The following is a 22,529-nucleotide window of genomic DNA, read 5'->3' on the forward strand; positions in this document are numbered from 1 at the left end:
AAACACACCTTGTATATATATGTGTGTATGAACTTCATAAATAGATACTTCAACTTTATGTATATAATTTAATATATATGTTCATATATATGAATAGGAAAATTATATATATGTATATATATATAGAATATATAATACATGTATCAGTCAGAATACTTTCATTTACAGTATTCCCAATTAAGAACATTCCTTGTGCTTATCACTTTTATTGAAGTACAATTTGAATGTAATAAAATATTCATTAAGTGTACATTTAATGAATTTTAACTAATATATTCAGTCATGTAATCACTATCTCAATCAAGACACAAAATGTTCCCACCCCAGGAAAATTCCCTTTTATCTCTCTGCAATCTCCTCCTCCCACATCCTCACCCATGTCAACAATCACTGATCTATTTTCCACTACTATTATTTTGCCTTTTTTTAGAATTTCATAAGATTGGAAGTACATAGTAATTACTCTTTTGTGTCTTGACTTCTTTCACTTAACACAGTGCTTCTGGGATTCATCTGAATTGTTGCAAGTGTCAGTAGTCCATTTTATTTTATTGATGAGTAGTATTACATTATATGAATTGAATCACAAAATTATACAACAAATTGTTTATCTATTTACCATTGATGGGCATTTTGGGATATTTCCAGTTTGAGGCTATTATGATTAAAGTTACCATGAACATTTATACACATCCTTTATATTGGAACTATTCATATTTAATTATTCTAACATTTTTATTGAAGTGCATGTATATGCCATGTTAATTCATTTTAAATGTATAATTCAATGATTTTTACTAAATTTATAATTATGCAATCATTTCTGAAATAGAGTTTTAGAACATTTCCTTTACACTGAAAAGGTCTCTGGGGTCCATTTTTAGTCAATTCCCTTTCATACTTCTCACTTCAGCAATCTCTAATCTATTTTCTATGGAGTTGTGTTTTCTAGTCATTGCATATAAGTGGAACCATATAGGGCTGGGGCTGTAGCTCAGTGGTAGAGCACTTGCCTTGCATGTGTAAGACCCTGGGTTCGATCCCCAGCACCACATAAAAATAAACAAATAAAGATATTGTGTCCATCTACAACTAAATAAAAAATAAAGTGGAACCATATAATAAGTGGTCTTGTGCATCTCATTTCTTACACTCAGAATAATGATTTTGAGGTTCATCCATTCTGTGGCATGTATTATGAGTTCAGATGTTCTGTTGTATGTATATGCTACCTTATGTTTATCCAGTCACCAGTTAATAGACATTTGAATTGTTTCCACTTTTGGCCTTATGAAAAATAAGCATTTGTGAACAAATGTTTATGTGCACTTATATTTTCATTATGTTCCCCTTGGTTAGACACTTTGGATAGATAATTAAAAACAGAGGTGTTGTGTTATATAGTAATTTAGTGTTTAACTGCTTAAGAAAATGCCACTTTTCCAAAATAGTTGTACCATTTTACATTACATTATGTATTTTAATTTTTCCATATCCTTGTTAACACTTGTTATTGACTGTCTTTTTCATTACATCCATTCTATTGGATTTCAATTGCATTTCATTGAGGTTTTAATTCATAATGCCCTAATGAGTAATATAGTTGGGCAGATTTTTCACATATTTATTTAAACCCGACATATATTTTCTTTGGTGAAATGTGTGTTCAAATCCTTTGCTAATTTTTTGATTATGTGGCTTTTTTATTATTTAGTTCTTGGAATATTCTGGATACTAAGCCCTTTTTCAAATAAATTATTTACAAATATTTTTCTCAATATGTAGTTTGTCTTTTTATTAAGTGATGTCTTTTGAAGAAACTTTAATTTTGATAAAATGATTAATTTTTTCTCTTATAGATTGTGATTTTGATGATTTCTAATAATTCTTTGCCTAACCTTAAGTCACAGATTTTTTCACATTTTCCTCAAAAAGCTTTATGTTTTTGTTTTTCATTTAGACCTGTGATCTATCTTGAGTTACTGTTTGTGCATATTGTGAGATTAGGTATGAGGACTAAAATCCATCATTTTGTATATAGAGATCCGATTGTCCCAACACCATTTGTTTAGAACACATCTTTCCCTTCTTGAATTGCCTAGTCACCTTTGCTGAAAGTCAGTTGATCATAAATGTGAAAGTGGATTTCTGGACTCAATTCCATTCTATTGGTCTTTGTGTCTATCTCTGTGCCAGTACCAGATTGGTTTGGAATGCTGTTTTACAATAAGTTTTGAAATCAGGGATTTAAGCCTTCTAACTTTTTTCTTTTTCAAGTTGGGTTTGGAATATTATGGGTTTTTTGCATTTCCTTATAAATTTTAGGATTATTTTCCATGGGAATGGAGAGCTGTTGTGCTTTTAATAGAGACTGTATTGAATCTATTAATCAATTTGAAATAATTATTATCTTCTAATGCACAAACATGAAATATTTCTTCATTTATTTAGATCTTCTTTAATTTCTCTCAGCAATGTTTTATAGTTTTCTGTGTAAAAATTTTACACTTCTTCCATTAAATCTATTCTGAAGTATTTTATTATTTTTATACTATTGTGAATAGAATTGCTTTCTTTATTTCATTTGCAGATTATTTATTGCTAATATTGGAAATGCAATTTATTTTTATATATTATTTTATCTTGTGATTTTGCTGAACCCATTTATTAGTTCAAATAGTCTTTTGATGTATTTCTTTGTATTTTCTAAATACAGAGTCATGTCATCTGAGAATAAAGACAATTTTACTCATTTCTTTGCAATTGGCTACATTTTTTTCCTTTTCTGATTGCATTAGCTATCACTTTTCATTGTGACTTTCTGTACATCTTTATTCTTTACCACATAAAACTAAAAATAAAAATTAATATTACATAAAATATAAGATAATACATATTATAGCTCAACTCTGATATATTAATCTATTCATTTTTCTCTTATAATTTATACTAAATACATATCAGACTATCTTTTTATGATAGCTGATTTGAAATTAGGTTTATGTTCTGAAACTTATGTGTTTCAGAGATACAATGAGCAGTGAAAATTTACCTCCAATAATGCACAGTTTAGAGGTTCTTCATTTGGGCTACAATGGAATTTGTAACTTAATCCAGCTACAACTTAACAGACTAAGAAATTTAAAATTCCTCTTTCTACAGGGTAAGTAGAAACACTTAATATCAAAATGTTTTAAATCAACTTGATCTCATCTTGTTTTGATAAGTAAATTCCAGTATCAACATTTATTTAAATATTTATTAGCAAAAATATTTTAATAATCACACATGGATTTTTCTTTGGTTATCTGCAGATTTTCAAAACCATTTTTTGAAGGAAAATAGAATATTCTGGGGCTACATACAGTATTACATCATAATTTACTTTTATATAATATTCTATTTAAAAAACAATATAAAGTAACCATTAACACAAATATTTCCTAAGTCAAAATTGTTTCATAAGTACTATGAAAGTACTGTATTATTGTAATTATACATAACAGAGATCCTCAATCTGAGGTAATTTAAGATCTACTTGAGGAGATGTACTCAGACAAAGATGAATTAAGTTTTAACTATGTGTTACTAAGTAAGTGCAATAGAAGTTCAGAGAAAGAGAAACTGAAAGATTAACTCCTCTACAATTTTGATTATAAATGATCATTTTTGAGAGCTTTGCAAGGGAGGAAGAAAAGAGTCACAGGACACAATTGCAATGTCTGTGGGCCAACACTTAAAAAGGGACCAGCCTGATATGAGTTATTTGTTTTATTTAGTTTTTTAAGTAAGTCTCATCACTTTATAGTATTTTTTTTAATTTTGTGGAATAGTGAAGAATTGAAGTTAAAAATACTGAGCAGGACCAAACTAAGGAAAGCCAGACAGAGAAATTTAGACAGAATATAGTCAACAATAGATAGGAATTGTAAATTTTTTAGAAAAGTGGCATTAAAAAACCCATGGAGTTTGGAACATTATCTAACAATAATTATTTAACATCACACAAAATTCATTATGAGACATGGAAAGAAATTTGGATAGTTACTTTTTTTCAGGAAGACAGGTTTTTCAGACTATATTCTAAAAACTTAATGTATTTTTTTTGCCTATCAAAGGTATTTTTGATTTGGGATCAAGAATATGGAGACTTAACCTTAAAGAGGAAAAAAAAAAAGGAAAAAAATCAAGAAATTGACCATAATAATGACAGACCTTTTAAAAGATACATTGACATAGCAAAAAGTGGAAAACCTAACCATAGAAAGTCTATTTTAATCTAATAATGTAAAGGGGGAATTGTGCAGTTGCCATGGTTAGCATGGCAAATCCAAGTGGGGCAGTTCTATATAAGGAGTGAGACAACATACTCTGACAATGATAGCTGCCACTTATGGAGTCATTGGGCAAGATGTTTGTCTACATATCTCATTTAATATTCAACTTAAAAAGATGAAATATTAGGTCAAAATGACTAATTAGATATATAAGGAGATCAAAAGAATCCAAGATATTTTCATAATTTCATTGCAAAATTGCATAATTGCATTTCATAATGGCAAAAGGACATACTAAAGCTATCTAATGTCATTTTGAGGAAGTTGCTATCTGGGGTTAGAGAAAAATCAGTTTGTAAACCTGTTGAGACATAAAAATGAAAATTACCTTTTTAAGTCATTTGATAAAAACATTTAAATGAGTCAGGCATGGTGGTGCGCAACTATAACCAGCAGCTTGGGAGGCTGAGCAGGAGGATCTCGAGTTCAACGCCATCCTCAGTAAAAGCGAGGCACTAAACAATTCAGTGAGACCCTATCTCTAAATAAAATACAAAATAGGGCTGGGGATGTGACTCAGTGGTCACATGCCCCCGAGTTCAATACCTGTTTCCCCCCCTCAAAAAATATAGAGAAGAAGGTAGATAACTTTTAAAATTTGGGCTCACTTCATATATCATGACTTGTCTTTTTTTTAGGGAATGAAATCAGTCAAGTTGAAGGGCTAGACAACTTAGCAGTCCTTCAGGAATTGGTGGTAGACCATAACCGCATCAGAGCATTTAATGACAGTGCTTTTGCCAAACCAAGTTCTCTCTTGGCACTTCATCTGGAGGAAAATAGACTACGAGAGCTGAGCAAATTGCAACCTTTGGTAAAACTAGAGAAACTCTTCCTAGGATATAATAAAATCCAGGTAACATTTTTGTTGTTGTTGTATTGAGATTTATAAGCTTTAATTCCTCTAAACACTAAACATAAAGCTTCCAAACATACCAATGAAATTTTTGCTAGTATGTAAATGTTATTTATCATTTATATACATGTATATTTTGAGGCATATACTTTGTGATGTAGACATGTCCACCCTACATCTAGACTTATAAACTGGGCAAACCCATATGCATCCACCCATTGATAACTGTTGGCTCTAAATGTTCTCAGGCTTGTCTCATCAGTCCTCTCCTAGACTTATCATTTGTTCCTTGACTACTATTGATTCAGCTGGGTTTTGAGTCTCAATTTCAGACTTCCTCTTGCTCATAAAATTTGGCATACTTGTTCTACATGTATTTTGATTCAACTCCTTATAATGACTTTGATATTCCAACTCTTCCCACTCAAGTCTTCCTTACACAGATTCCCTTTAGTTTTACCTATTTAGGCCACTTCTACTTTTAGGCCACAGAGTCTGCTTAGACTCTCTCCTGAGATACTGTACTAATAGAGAGCTGAATACATTATCTTATGCAGTCCTTATATTTTTCTTAGCATTTCGGTAATGTTCTGTTAGCTTCTTTTCACTCTTCTATTTCTGTCCATACTTCTAAGACGGCCTCAACAACAAACTGAACTCTGGAGTACTTCTCTAGGTCTGGGGAAAAAAATTATATTGTTTACATCTTTATCAGTATATAGCATATACATGGTACAGAGTAGATGCTTGATAAATATTTATGGTCTTCTTTGATATAGTTCATGAAGCCTTTTCTGGGTGATATAAAAGCTCTCTCCCAAGATTAGAAGGAAATCATGAGCAGTGCCCCTTTCTACATAGCAAGTAGAGAATGTACATACAGAGAAAAACAATATACAACTAATTTACCCAGATTCAAACATTCATCTGTGAAAAGCCTACCAAACTGGTGATGATTCTTCCAAAGATTTACTTAGAAGAAATCTAAATTTGGAAAATTGCTATTTTATTGGAAATATTTCCAGTGATAACAACTGGGTTAAGCATAGGACTGAAAAATTGGACTTATAGCCAGGAGTGTAACTCAGTGGAAGAATATGTATTTAGCATGTGCAAGACCTTTGGTTTGGTCCCCAGCATGAAAGAGAGACGGACAGACAGAGACAAAGAAGAGAGAGGGGAGAAAGAAAAAGATCTTATATGGCATCAGGCTTTACTAATAATTTCAAGAATACTATAGGAACATTCCAATGCTTTGCAGATCCTTTATTCCCACATCATACACATTAACTACACTAAAAGATGAGGTCTGAAAGTCAGATTCTGTGAAGTAATCTCATATAGCAAGGGAGTGTTTAATTTATGAAACATTTCCATTTTATAACTTGAGCTTATGTGACATTATATAGGGAGCTACCTTATAATTCTAAGGACTCCAGATATATTTACTGTAAACAGTCCTTAGCCAGGCAGATCAGCTAAGAGAATACTATAAAGACCTTCTTCCCAACAAATATCATTGTTCTGTTTGACAGGATGTCCAGTTACCAGCATTCTTACAAGATTATACCCGGTAATTGGGTTTTCCCCAGGAGTGTCCCCCTACCTCACCAGCCCCCTGGTTCCTCTTAGGGGGCTGAATAGACAGGTCAGCTAGTATGGCAACTTTCTCCTTGGCAACTTAAACAGAGTAATGCTTAGTCAGGCTTACTATCAAATCTAATAAAGTTAAATGATAAACTATATTTTAAATCATGGGGAATGACACATTTATCATTGAATGAAAGGATGAGTTTTATTGATTATTTAATGATATCAGCCCTTATTTTCATCCTTGAAATGGTATTTTCATTGGTTTAGATTGATCATTTTGCCATTAAACTTATTCTAACCATTAATATTATAGTACCTTAATGTGACCATACATTTAGCTAGGAGGAAAAAAAAACAAACCCAGAGGAATACAAGGGCAAGTTGGAGATTCTTTTGAAGTTTTAAAACCATGTTCTTCAAAAATTTTTAACTTTCATTTCAAATTTTTTGAGGGGAGAATTTTGTCTCTAGATTTATACTGACTTGGACAAGCTGATACCAACATTAATTTCCACTAAACTGTTAGAGTACAACCTTTGGATTGGTGATGATTCATAGAATAAGAGGGGAAAAGCTCATAAAAATTAGCAGAACAATAATACTTCATGTGAAAGTATATGCAGTCCCTAATTTGATCTAATAGATTCTGGTGTGAAGGTTTTGACTTAGCCTTAGAATAAATTAGCCCTAGAATAAATTATTCAATGTCCACTAATGTAAATTTGGAAAATTGTGGCCTATAGTCTTGCTTATAAGAATCACAGAAACACAAATGAAGATGAGTTCAACTCTATAGTCCCATTTGATTCCTGTGTCTGAATGATTGCTCTATCATGCATCCAACTACTTTGTCTACTTTTAAACATCTGGATAATAACCTGAAGCCATAAGTAACACCAGAAAAACAATCTTTGGTATTTCTTGACCTAAATGAAAGCCCCAATCCATACCTTTACTGTGACTGTTGTAAGTTCTTATCCTGATAATGTACTCAAAAGCTAATAACCACTGATGTGCTGGTGATTAATGTATAACTTTTAGAAGAAAAAGCCCTAATTAGTAGCATTTGCCAATTTCCCCATGGTATAATTTCCTCTACCATGGTCAATTGCAAGCTAAAACACCATCCTGTAAAATTCCTGAAAATATACCAATCAACTTTTGTGAGCCAGTAAAAGTTAACTCCAGCACAGTACTGTAAAAAATGGCCTGTATAAAAAATGGAAAGCTCTCTTTCTGTAATTATGGACATATTAGTTTGCTTGTTATCTCTTTAAAATTTTATGCCACAATTATCCTCTAAAAATTTAACATACTGTTCTTGCATTAATATATTTCATGAGAAATGAATATTTCAATTAGGGATAGTTCACTAATAAGTACTGCTGTACTTTGAAAAAATAATGTACAGACTTCTCATGTGTTTCTGACTTCTAATCAGACTTGGATGCCATAGATAGGAACTGCCTGTGGATAAAAAGGCACAATATCTATAGATCACTAGATGTTGAGTGTTTTCAAAGCCCCCTTTATGATGTCTCCAAAATCAAAATAATTTTTAAAAGATCAGTCATTTTAAAAATCAAATTCCACTTCCAAGTGAACTAAAATAGGTCTAAATATAGATGAATTGGCTGTATGTATCCACTTGTAATTCCAAATATAAATTTAGGTATATCAATAACTTCATTGTATTAATGTGAACTAGTAAAAATCTTAGGTGAAGTTTGATGGTTAAATTTTGGAAATAGCAACAAATGTAGTCCACTTGATTGTTCCTTTGTTGTTAAGATTATATTTAAATGTGTATCTTTGATATTGTTTTTTTTTTTTACTGTATTCACCTTTTTCCACACTTCTGGATTAATACTCTGGAGGAATTAGCTAAATATAATCTAAACCATAGAATAAATTATAACTCTTCTGAAAAACTATTTGGTCTTTTCTTGTAAGCACTGCTTACATTTTCCATGTTAAACTAATACTATCTCTTTCAATCATATATTTTGAATCTACAGTACATGGATCTGCCTTTATTCAACATGCAAAAAAAATGTCACTTAGGCTCACTTCATAGGGTTTAATTATGAGCTGTCTGCAATCCAGAATTTACATAAAGTAAGTCCATATTTTAAAATTTGGGGTCTAATCAAATAATTTGGTTGATTTTTTTAACAGGATATCACAGAACTAGAAAAACTTGATGTCATCTCTACTCTCAGGGAGCTTACAGTTTATGGCAATCCAGTGAGTATGTTACCTTTCTAATTTATTAATTATGTATATAATTATTTTTTGAGAAAGACTTTATAATATTAATTTTATCTGCATAGCCAGTTAATTTATTGATTAATGTAAAAAAAAACTATTGGTCCAGCACAATTTATTGAATAGTGTCTTCTACCTGATTACAGGGAAAACTGCTACTATCTTATATAAGAAGGTCTATTTCAGGGTTCTACATTGTATTCATTTGCCTGTTTGGTGTTGTGCTAGTATTTTTATGTTGTCTTAATTACTAACATTTTATATTGTCTTAATGTCTGTTAGAGTAAGAGATTCCAAATATTCTTCTATTCTATCTCCTTCTCTTTCTCCTTATGTGTTTCTCTTTCTTTACTGCCTTAGTGATTCTTGGCCCATTAAAATTTCCTATGATTTTTGGACAAACTTCTCAAATTATATGAAAATTTTGTTAGTATTTTAATTGGAATTGAATTCATTTCTAAATTAATTTTGAGGGAAATTTGCCACCTTTCTTGTTGGAGTCTTCAAGAGGATCCAATAAGTACAACCTTTGTTTACCTAATATCTGAACAAACTGGAAAAAATGACAGTGAAGAAATGAAAATATCTTCTTAGCTTAGTGGTCTCGATCTGATATAAAAGAACTGATGGCAAGATTCTGTGAGACTGAAGAAAGGCAAACAGATCTCGTATTACATGGAGTGCAATTTATTTGGGACTTTCTGGCAAGTATGGTGAAGGATGCAGCAAGACCACTGGATCTCTGTGATTTGGGTCAGAGGGGAAGGGTTTACATAATAGTACAAAAGTGACTTTCATCTGAGCCAGAATGTCCTGATCTATCTCAAGCTAATATCAAAAATATAAGGCACATTCCTGGCACTGTAAAGCCCCATATAACCCTCTAAAGTTTATTGTTCATTTAGAGTATGCTGGGAAATTATTTGGGGAAAACATAACAGGGTTACATAGGGATACTCATAGAAGTCTCAAGATGGTTGCATTCAGTAAAGCAGGATCCCTTCAGTGAGAAAGCCAAATAGGCATGCTATCTAATCCCAGAAATAGGCAATCCTGATCACTCAGAAGCAGAAAATACTAGACTGAGACTTCTCTACATGGGAGGACACATTCTCCCAGCAATAAACTCTTTCCCAAGAAGAAAGGAGGATCCAAGAATGCTCAGTTCACTCTTCCCAGATCTACCAGTTAAGTCACTCTGCTTTTACTAGTGGAGAGGGAGTGAAGAGGTTGAAAAAGCTACATCAAGGAGCTATAGTACTTCTACCAAGAAGAAAACATTCAAGGGACTAGGGTTGTGGCCCAGCGGTAGAGCGCTCGCCTAGCATGTTCAAGGCCCTAGATTCAATCCTCAGCACCACATATAAATAAATAAAATAAAGGTATTGAGTCCAACTACAACTAAAAAAATAAATATTTAAAAAACAAAAAAGAAAAACAGTCAATAAGCAGTCTCCACTAACACAGCATTCAGCTTTCTCACTCATAAAACACATGTATCTTCCTTTTGTTTGTTTGTTTTTTGTCTTTCAATTAAGATTCATAATTATCTCCTTAAAGATTTTAATCATTTTTGGCTAGATTTATTCTGTTGTTTTAATTTCTATTTTAAATGGTACCTTTTTGTATTTTTCTATTTTTGGGGTTGTAGAAGTAAAGAAATTCTGGGTTTTGTATATTTCTCTTTGTCTAGGAAACTTGGTGAACCATTTTTCTAGTTCTAATGGTTTTTAAAAATTCTTTGTAAAAATTTACCTAAATTTTTACGTATTGTTATCATAGAACTCATGAATTTTTAAAGTCTCCCCTGTGTATTTTTGTCACCCTTTTTATATTTAAAATTATCAATTTTTGGTTTTTGTTATTATTGATAAATCTTGGTAATGGTTTGTCTATTGAGTTATTTACTTCAAAGAATGAGATTTTGGTTTTTAAGGCTATTATTTCTTTGCTGTTTCACTAATTTCTACCCTTTTTTTCTTTTAGTTTTTTAAAATTTTCTTTTCAAAAAAATTCTTAAATAGGATACCTAGCTCAATAATTTTCAATACTTCTTCTGAATCAATAAATTTTAGGTTACAAAGTACAGCAACATTCTAAAAGTTTTGATTTGTAGTTTTTTAATATTTATTTTTTAGTTGTAGTTGGACACAATATCTTTATTCTACTTATTTATTTTTATGTGGTGCTGAGGATTGAACCCAGGGCTTCGCACATGCTAGGCGAGCACTCTACTGCTGAGCCACAATTCCAGCCCTAGTTTTTATAACTATTTTTTATTCTTAAAATCATCTGTTTTCCAAAAGATTGCTTATTTAATTTGTTGTGCATGTCTTTGTATTCATTTCAAATAAATAATGTGGTTTCAGTTATCTCTTTGTCATTTATTTCTGATGTTCTTTTACTTCAATCAAAGGAAATATTCTATATTTTGGTACTTATGATACTTGGTTTTGTGGCCTTGAATGTGGTCAGTTGTTTGGTGTGTTTGTATGCGTTTTAAATCAATCATATATGTTAGAGATATTTCTCCATTAGTGTATATGTATCTACCATCTTCTTTTAAAATAGTTAATTACAGTGACATGGTAAGAGTAGGATACACATGCAGATGAAAAGGGAAAGTCTGGAGGAATCTACATGCAGACTTCCTCATGCTCATGCCTGTGAGAAGATTACATGGAACAGAATTTTGTTGGAAACTGATTACATAATCACATAGGGACCCTCTCCTAATCATGTGCCAAAATTCCAGATTCTCAGAAGGGAAGCAGGTTGAGTACAAATCATATTGCACAGTGAACTACCCTTATCAGTTAAGGAATGGTGGGAACACTCCAAGTACCAAATACCAGTCAAGAGCCATCTATCTGTACAAGCACACCATTCTAAAGTTCAGACCTACTAAATTTAACACTTTCTACATACCCTCTTGGGCATGTTCATAATTTTTTTTTTTTTTTTGGTGAGGGGAGTAGTTTGACACTAGGAAGAGTTGGTGCATATGGACCACATACAGATATGTACTAAATTAAATAGGATAGTTCCTTTTGGAAAATATCATGTAAGCTCCAGAACTTTCAACAAACTTTCATAATGTAATCCTGTCCAAAAATTAAGATTGCCTGTAATTAATAACAGTACTTTACAAGTATAGCCTTAGTAATAGCCTTAGTTTTTTTCTAAAAAAAATTCTTACCTGCATTTAGCATGATATGAAATTAAAAGGGGCTCATATGTATAGTATCTAATACTATAAATTGTTACCCATCATCTTTGCTGTCTTTGTTAAACTGCCTTCTTTTAAAGGTTAATATTTGAAGTAAAAGTGATTTTAGTAATAAATTGTTATGTTTAACTTTCTTTAGATTTGTAGAAAAATGCTACATCGTCATGTGCTCATATTTCGACTGCCTAACTTACAGATGTTAGATGGAATTCCTGTAAATTCAGAAGATAGAGTAAAAGCTGAATTTCACTTCTCTGAACTACAAGCAAAGAAAAATATGGTAATTATATTATTGATACTTTTCCTTTTGAAACATATATATTATTAGTAAATGAACATTATATCTTATACATTGTGACTTAAAATGTTTAAATCTATGTTTTTATAGATTATTATAGTATCTATTTTGTGATAACTACCTTTTTCTATTAATGTACCTTGACAAATTATTTAGTATCTATGTGCTTAATATATCAGATTATGCTTGAAGGTAAGAAATTATAACAACATATTTATGAAAAGAAACTAATAATAAAATTGTTTCCACTTAGGCAGAGAGGAAGAGAAGGAATGAGTTCTCACCTCAACTCTGTATCATACAGTTCACGTAACAATGGAGATGTGTGTCTCTTTTCTTGTATGCTGGCAGAATTACTGGGCCTTTTACCTGTGGGCCCTAAAATGAATTGGCTATGGTAGGAAAGAGAGACAGAAGAAACCACAAAAACATATCATTAGGAAATTCTATCACTGACCACCCCTTCTCTTAATGACTTTGCCCTAATGACTAAATTTAACACAGAAAATCAATGGCTTTTGAACAAGACCAAACATTATTAGAGGTGAGCCTTTGTAAAATGTGAGGAAGAAGAGACTGGGGGAGATAGGGAAACCAGTTGAGATTTTTAAGAATAATCCAAGAGAGAGATTGCAAAGACCTGGATGGATGTGGATGAAGAATATAAGTGAGCCTCTATGTAAGTGAAAACCAGAGACCAAGGACATTAAAAAGTTAAGGAACAGAGGTTATTTTTAAAAAGGCATCTTGCAGAGGAAAGAGATATTTACTGTAGAAGCCCTCCTAATTGGCTTTCACTTAACTCACTAGAAAGTCTGGATAAAAAGCAAGCACACACACACACTATTAGTATATAATGTCAAATTAGGTATGGAAGAAAAATTATAAAATAAAGGAGAAAATTATTAAAATTTAGAGAAAATATATGGGGAAATTATTTTTTTAAATCTAGACAAATTCTTATATTCAAATTTTCCTCACATATCTTTAAATTCTTGTTATTTTAAAGAAACCCAAACTGGAAATTGTAGGCAAAACCTTAAAGGGTATGTTTTATCCAAGAAAAATCAGATAAAATACCAATCAAAAGACCCTTGCTTACAGAAAAGAACTTGCCCCTTTATCAGAAGATTGGTGAATGCATGTAATTTTATGTTATAAATGCATGTAATTTTATGTTATAAATTTTTTAAAAGATATTTACTATATATTTTTATGACTTCCTGACTTTTTTATTAATCCTAACTTTTCTGATTAATATTGACTTTAATTAACAAAGGAGTTTCTACTATAGGTCAAAGTATCCACAGAGACTTGTGAAACAAAGTTGTTTAATGTTAATAAAAGTTATTAATATTAATAAAAATGATTTGTGGATATCTACATTTTTTCTAAAATATATGTCTTATAAAAAATCTTAGCCATCAATCTGTATGATGTAGATAAAGAAAAGCACTACATGTCTCATGTACTCAAATTCTTGTCACAGGCCAGTCTTTCAAAAGAGAAAAAAAAGATGAAATAAAATATAGTTCAGTAATTGAAGGTTTCTTTCCCTTTCTTGATTTTGTATTCCTGGAGCAAGTCACTTCTTGAAAATTGTATGCCTCAGGAATTAGTTTTTTATTCCAAATGCAATAAATTATCACAAATTTTGTGCCTTAAAACAATAAAAATTTATTATATTACAGTTCTGGAGATTAGACATCTGAAAAAAGCATTGGCTAGGCAGCATTCCTTCTGGAAGTTCCAGGAGAGAACTTGTTCTTTGCTATTACCAGTTTCCAGAGACTATCTACATCCCTTGGCTACTGGCTTCTTCCAGCAATGTATCACTTAGACCGCATGTTTCCATCATCACATCTCTTCTCTATCAGATCTTTCTGTCTCCCTTCATCTAGATAGTCACAGTAATCTCCCCATGTCAAAATCCTTAACCTTATCACACCTGCAAATTCGTCTGCTATGTAAAGTAAAATATTCACACGTTTTGGAGATTAGGATATTGAACATCTCTGGGAGAGAGAAATTATTCTATCATACCTCATGTAAGGGCTTTATTGAGAAACCTATAAAAATTATCATATTAAAATTTATAGATTCTATTTTAAAGTAATGTTAAAAAATCATTTAAAACATATTTAAAGATCCCAATTTCCCTAGGTAATTTTAAAAAATTTTTTTCATATAGCAGAATAAAGTACATTAACTTAAATTTCAGTCAATGATGAATATTTCATTGAAAAGTTTATTTATTGTCCTTTTTTTTTTCTATATCTTACATAGTGAACCCAGATTTTTCCCAATGCTCTTCTATGATGTAATCTTAGTCTATATTCTTGCCATTTGAATCAGTGCTCCATAAAAGAATTTAACTATCTTTCCACTTAGTTTTTCTATATGTAAACATTTTATTTTAAATTTTGTTTTTGGTTCATCAATACATGGTTAGTAAAACAAAGGGTGTATTTGAAGTCTTTATTCTGGAGATATATGTTTTGATTCAACAGTAATTCTCATTTTCATGGCAAAAACAAAATTGAGCCATTATCAGTTCAGTCTAATATACTAATCTTTGTGACTGCTATTCTTGCTTTTAAACACCAGAAAAAGGAGAAATGAACTCTAAAAGCTGTCTTTTAAACCAAAACATTTTGAAATTAGTTTTCTAATTCCTAATAGAATGCTGTTAAATTTTAGCATTCTAGATTAGTGATAGGAAGTAACTCCCACAAAGGAATAAGGGAATTTGAGACTGGCCAGCTTTAGTAAAAACCATTCATTTCAAAGCTGTCTTCTTGGTAACAAGAAAGTATGAAGTAAATCAGTAATTTTACACAAATGGCAAAGGCCTATGTCTCTAAATAGGTTCAATAATATGTTCAGAATTCATATCTTTAAAAGTATAAACAAATTCATAGTATTAATGACATCAGAGGGGTCATAAATTTCTAGGGACAGCAAGTTTCCCTCTCAAAATACTTTTCTTCTCCATTTGCTGATTCCTGAAATTCTTAAAAGTCTCTTAATCCTTGATGGTTTACATTGTAAATACTATTTAAAGCTTTACCACTTTCATTATAATTATTGTAATTTGCTTTTCTTAGTCCCTATTTTATTAACTTGGTTTTGAAAAACTAAGTACCTGCAAGGCACCTGACGAGTTAATGTGAAAAAGAAGAAACATTACAAATGGAGGAGTCTTAATTCTAATTTTCTTAATTCTACACTTACTTTATTAATACACTTTGAAAAGAGGAAGTGCCATGAAGCACCAGCTTCTAGTGCTGAGTGCAAAAGCAGTCTGAAGAAACAGAACATAAGGTTAATCACCCAGAGAGCTCTGTGGATTCTACAGGTTTTAGTTAGTACCAGTTCTGTGTTTAGGCAACCATGTTAACTGCTGACTAAGAAAAATTTGATTGTCATGTGAGGTTTGTGGTGAAGACTAAACCTGTTGATCTAAGATTTGGAGGTAAGATGTTTTTAATTGTTTTGTTTTATTATGTAGTTTACTCCTGTTACCAACTCTCCTATGGATGGTGGATCATTCTGCCCAATGAAAGCATCTCCCATTAAAATAACAAATGTAATTCTGCCTGGTGGATTTAGCCATTACTTGGGACCCGACTTCACTTTAACTCCTGAAGTTGAAGGTATTTTGACAAGAGTTTCAGAGACTGTAAACAAAACACTTCATTTGAAATGAAAATCTCACTTTACTCTTAATATTCCTTAAAATTGGGTGTTTTTAATTTATATTTCTTAAAATTGTATGTTCAAGTTTTCTGTGGCCATTCTGATTTCAGAGACTATGGTAGTTTTTGTTCTACTCAACTACTAAACTAGCTAAACATTTGCTCTCTCACAGTGTAAACTTTGTGATACTTGCCCTATTATTTCCTGACTTTTTCCAAAACTTTAATTTTCTTTATATAGTAGCTATCTTAGGATCATAGTTCATTAGTAAATCCTGTTAACTGTAGAAATCAGAAAATTTTTAATATAACAACAGAGCTGGGCACAGTAACACATGCCTGTAATCCCAGCAATGAGGTAGGCTAGGTAAGGCAAGAGAATCACAAGTTTGGAAGCCATCTTGGGTAACTTAGTGAGACTTTGTCTCAAAGCATAAAAAAAAGGGCTGGGGATGTGGTTCAGTGGTAGAGTGTCCCTGAATTCAATTCCTAGTACCATAATAAATAAATAATAACAACAACAGAATCTTTGGGAATAGAGGATATCTTAGAAAGAGGTCATATTTTTTCACTAAAACCACCGGTAAATTTACGAAGCAATTAGGGAAGAGTTTCAAGAGGTTGAAGGAGGGAATATACTAAAAGAACAGGACAAGGAAATGATTTTATTATACACATTTTAATTCAGATTTAGAACAAACCTGTTCCAGAATTCCAGATCTTAAACTGGCTATCTATTATTTCAGCAAAATTGGGGATAGCTAGTCTTTCTTCAGGGCTCACCACTTCCATTCCTTTTAACTTTCCCTTGTCCTTACACCACTGTTAGATAATAAAACTCAACATCACAACAATTACAAAATTATCTTAAAAGCCTACTATATAAAAGTAGGCAATTACTCAATATGGTTACAGTTTTAAAGTAAACACAATTAAAAGACACCTAGCTAATTTATTGTTAGATTTATCTTATTTTTCATACTTCCACATATTTTATGACTTTTCAGTTTTAGTAAAAATGAGAATTGTTTTTGTCCAGTAGGTAGAACTATACACAAAATTGGGCACACTAAATTGTTTTTAGCTTCCCTAACAGTGTACTATCATTTTCAGGAATGTCTTTTCCCTATTAGTTCAATCCTCAATTCATCTTCATAACTTCCTTTTCATATATCCTTCTTCAAGATTTGTTAGGATTTCGTGGAAAAGTCCTTAATTTCTTTCCATTTTTTTTTTTTTCATTTTGGTGTCCTAAGTTGTATTTTGAAAAGTATAGTTACTTCATCTGTACATTTATTACAGCATGCAGATCTGGATATTTGTATTTTAAAAAAAATTACCCAGAAAGGATCAAATTGATCCACTAACTCACAAAAATTTAAGCCACATTAAGTGCTATATGCCAATTTTATATTTTTATTTTAAATGTTTAATTCATACTATAAAACATGTACAACATACTTTCGTCTTACCCACATCCAAACCTTATTACTTAATGTTTTTCATTGTTTCATAATTTTAACTGTCTGAATTCCTACAAATTCAGACAAAAAAGACAAGAATACAGGGATCCTGACAAGTAATCCTCGGAGCATCCATGCAGAAATAGCTTTTCGGCAACTTAGAGGGATAAATCTCTCTCCTAATCTTCTGTCACATCCTAATATTGCATCTCCAACTGCACAAATGTACCAGAGCAACCAAAATGAGGGAAGGTAAGCTATTATTTTTTAACGTTTTTATTAGTAGTTGATGGACCTTTATTTTATTTATTTATATGCGGTGCTAAGACTCAAACCCAGTGCCTCACACATGCTAGGTAAGTGCTCTACCACTGAGCCACAACCCTAGCCCCAAGCTATTCTATTTTAATACCATTATTTTTAACCATTTTTAAAAAATTCTCCATATTTGCCAGTCATGTATAGAAGTGTAGTAAATATGTTATGTATTATTATATATGTACACTGATAGCTGAGAAAAGTTATCAACATAGGGCTTCTTTTCACCCATTCACCAAACCTTTCCCAAAGTTCAGAGTATTCACATCATAATTCAAAAGATTCGAAATGACAATCAGGGTTGAATAGTCCTCAAGAAATTCCAAGTGCTCACCAGGGAGGTAACACTGAAATAATTACCTGGGAACTACTTTTAATTGTATTCTTTCTCCACTCTACTCACTGAATTTGGAAAGTAGTTTACTTAAATTTTGAACAGCAGATAAATTCAATTATGCAACTGTGAGGGTAAAGAATTTTCTAAATTCTTCAAAGCTTTTTTTCAAGTTCCCACTTATTACCCTTTCTAGGCTGGACCCAGCCATACAGCCAGCTCAATCCTAAGAACATTGTTAATTCTCATTCAGAGTCCAAACTTCCCTGCCTGTATTTCTCAGTTGCTTGCCCCCAGATATTTTGTAGTTATACCTTCGCTCTCCAATAGCAGATCTAGTATAGGCATGGCTCTTTCTGCATTGACTCTCCTGCTAGAATCAGTTGTGTTTCAGTGAATTCTCAGGATAACCTATTTTTCAAAAATAGAATCATTTTCTCCTTTATATTATTTTTATGAAATTGCATGCATATAAAATGTAGAAATTATGGGGTTGGGGTTGTGGCTCAATGGTAAAGTACTCGCCTAGCATCCATGAGGCACTGGGTTCAATCCACAGCACCACATAGAAATAAAATAAAAATATTGTTCCCACCTAAAAAAAAAAAACTAAAAAGTAAATATTTTTTAAATGTAGAAATTATTTACTGTACAATTACCTTAACTACCTCATTAAGATAATAAGTTACCATTATTTGACTTATAAATAGCCTACTTCTTACAGAATTCCTGGGAGCACCTTTTCAAGATCAAATCGAATGTAACTGCCTACACAAATGAACATATGCCAGGAAACCTATTTCTTTTGGGAGTTGTGCAAAAGCTAGCAGACAGTAGTCAGTGAAAAAAAAAAAAATAAGAGAATCATGTTACTCATGTTACTGAAGCACTTCAGTGCCAACTGAAGATGATCTATCACTCCTGATGAATTTGATTTAATATCACCTCTCTTAAACTTTCTTTATGGTTATCTTAATTATTTGGATTTCTATATTATAAAAATCATGAACTGTTAATAGCATTCAATAATTTGAAAAAAATGAAAGTCACATAAAACAAAATCCAGAGAATCAAATGCCTAGTTCTGATATTCAATTATTGTCTGTCATCTGAAATTATTAGGAAAAGGTAATTTTAGGAAATAAGCACACTTTCATTCATAGCATATTCATTTGAAATTACTAAACTAAAGCATACATTGCTTACCAAACACAACCATTGCTAAAGCTAGTTGTTTGTTACAGATTTTTAGGATTATACCTGGGAGAAAAAAACAAAAAACAACAAAATCTCTAAAACCAGATCTTCCCTCAAACTTGTTTAGAGATGCAAATAGTAAACATCAATACTGGTTCCTCAGAATGAAAGATTCTTTTTTTTTTTTTTTTGTACAAATTGAATTGTGTCTACAGGGAAACAATTTTCAAGTAGTTTGTCTGAAAACATACGTTCAAACTGAGTGAACAGTTTTGATCTTTAATAATTATATTTCACTGGAAAGAATTTTTTCCTAACCTATTACATACCTAAAATATCATAAATCAATTAAATATGGTTTTAATCTCTTAAGTACAGTTCTTTAAGTTGGTGACCAAATTATATTTTGATATAAAAGGGCTCCATGATTCAGAAAGTATCCTATTTTTAAAGTATTGGTTCAATATATATATTTCATATAGTTTTCATGATATTTCTTTTAATAAAAATAAATTGTTTTTTCCAAAATGTTTATACTTTAATAAATCTATCTGGCAATAATTTCAAAGAAATTTTGCAAAGATAGCGTTCCAATGTATATACAGTGATTTTGTATTTTTCTTCCTCAACTGTTGTATGTTTGTAATTTAATCATGTAATATTTAAAATTTCAAACCTAATTATAGATTGATTTTGCCCTTCTTAATGTGTGGTTTTTAAATAACTATTACACAATGGAAATAAGGTCCTTTGTTTAAAAAATAACTATGCAATTCTTAAGATGTCCAGAAGATGTCTTTGTTGCCCTTTAGTTTTGCAACTGCTTTTATTACAATACTGTGACAATGTCTACACTATTACTAAGCTGGTATCATTTGCTTTTTCTTTTATGATTATATATAATGAAATGCTGAATATATGTCATTTTAATAACAAAAGTATCTTTAAATATGTAAGTGGAAAAGTAAATATAATAAGTTTTCACTGGAGAAAAGTGTTATAGAAAAGTAGGAAGCAGAAAAAAATATACCACATACAGTTAACATTTTTGCACATTTTTAACCATTTTTCCTATGGATTTTTAAATTATATTTGAGATTTTTCATTTGAATTGAAAGTTAGTTCACATCACTAAATTGAGATATTTTGTAATTCTTATAAATTTTTAATTACATCTGAATTGCTTCTTGAAAATAATTTTAATACATAATTTGATAGCAACACTAATAATAAACACATATTTAGGCATTGGTAGGTATTACACCAAATATAACTATAGACCCAACCTTTAAGAACCTTTTAATATAAATACACAATTAAGTATTTTCATATAAAAGTACTGAATGGGTGATTGTTTACATGATTTGGCATAGCAGTTTTGAATTTTTTCTGTTACAACAGCAGATGTTATTAACATGGTATACAACTCCCCTGGAAATACCTAGATAGGCTAAGCTATTAGTATACACAATTCATAAGGCAAAGCTATACCTCTATTCCATCCCTATTCAACAAAAAAAATGAAAATGTTATTGAATGTAAGTGATTTTTATAGGAGTGATTTTTAAATCTGCTCTAAGTGATTTTAAGTAAATAATTCACAAACTGAAATTTAAGTTATAGTTACAAATTATACCAAACAACTGATTGCAAAAGTGTTATAAATTTACAAACCACTAACCCACATTTTAAGTGATTTATAATAATACTATGAAATAAGTATGACATGTACTATCTTCACTTACATAGAAACTGTGACTATAGATACATATCACACCTAGTTCTACATTTTTTTCAATTCCAAATTCATTCTTTTTTCCATTACAAGTTTATTGGCAATTAATTATTAATAATGTGCTGTTTAATCATTTATTGTAGACCCCTAATGTATGTAAAGACTGTCAACTATTCATTTTCTTCCAGCATTTAGATAAAATATATAATTTCTGTACCTGCAATACAGCAAAAGTATTATTTTTTTGCTTCCAGCAAATGTCTTGATAGATTTATTTTGCTTGTAATCATATGCAGGATTTTATGACTTGTTTTCAATTTCCAATTCCACAAACAACCTTGCAAGCTAGAAATTAGGACACTTTATAGATTAGAAGCCTACCAAGCTGAAATGAACATAGATAATGTCATACTGATCTTCTGATTTCTATACATGAAGATTTATTATAATTAATTGTTCAATAAGATCTTTATTGCTTACTCCTATTTTTATAGCCCTGGATTTTTCTATTGGCACAAAATTAACTATGGTTGTGAACATGTTTGTTCTAGAATTTAGATTATACACTGTTATCTATGAACTTACACTGCATGTATGTATTTATAGTCATTAATGACTAGTTTTAAAATAATCCTGCCATGTCTTTTTATCAAATGTTATGAGAATGTTTAATATTTTTAAAAGTTAGAGCTTAGTCACTTTCTAGGCTCTTGGTTTCAATTAAATGTTACTTACAAAGTAAATCATTTATAGTTCTTTATGAGTAGAAGCAAGTATTTATGGCCAAGTTCCATTAGTTATTAAATAAATCTAACCAAATCAATTTGTTTATGGATTAGAAATTGATTGGTTTTTCTGATGCCATAACTTTTTATTCATTTTTCTACACTTCCCTACATTACTGAAATATTTTAAAAGAAAACCCTATACTAAATTACAATTTAAATTCATAGCTGCCTTTTAGTACTAGTTTAATAAGGAATACAATAAAATGTTATTAAAGTTTAATAAAAAATACTTTGTTTTTATCTTACAAAATATTAATTATACAATTATACCATTATTCTTTTGTGAATAAAAGTGTTTTGAAAACTACTCAAAGATATTTCTCAGTCTATGCATTTTATCTTAAAATTTTGTTTTGGTGATGATTTTTCCTTATAATTCAGATAACATTAACAATTTAATAGAAAAAATGTGAAC

The 22,529-nt window shown here is 30.8% G+C and overlaps 1 protein-coding gene across 1 annotated transcript in view; it reads left to right on the plus strand.

Moving 5' to 3' along the window:
- Lrrc9 (leucine rich repeat containing 9) overlaps window positions 1–21,674 on the plus strand; it is an 86,667-nt gene extending 64,993 nt beyond the window's left edge. Inside the window, exons 25-31 of the mRNA XM_048793626.1 lie at window positions 3,027–3,163; window positions 4,976–5,193; window positions 8,965–9,033; window positions 12,423–12,563; window positions 16,093–16,237; window positions 17,826–17,994; window positions 19,119–21,674. Coding sequence (XP_048649583.1) covers window positions 3,027–3,163; window positions 4,976–5,193; window positions 8,965–9,033; window positions 12,423–12,563; window positions 16,093–16,237; window positions 17,826–17,994; window positions 19,119–19,158 — 919 coding nt within the window. The 3' untranslated portion in view covers window positions 19,159–21,674. The remainder of the gene's footprint in view (window positions 1–3,026; window positions 3,164–4,975; window positions 5,194–8,964; window positions 9,034–12,422; window positions 12,564–16,092; window positions 16,238–17,825; window positions 17,995–19,118) is intronic.
- The last annotated feature ends 855 nt before the right edge of the window (window positions 21,675–22,529 follow it).

The sequence above is a fragment of the Marmota marmota genome, unplaced genomic scaffold (assembly GCF_001458135.2).
Source record: "Marmota marmota marmota unplaced genomic scaffold, marMar, whole genome shotgun sequence".
Taxonomy (NCBI): domain Eukaryota; kingdom Metazoa; phylum Chordata; class Mammalia; order Rodentia; family Sciuridae; genus Marmota; species Marmota marmota.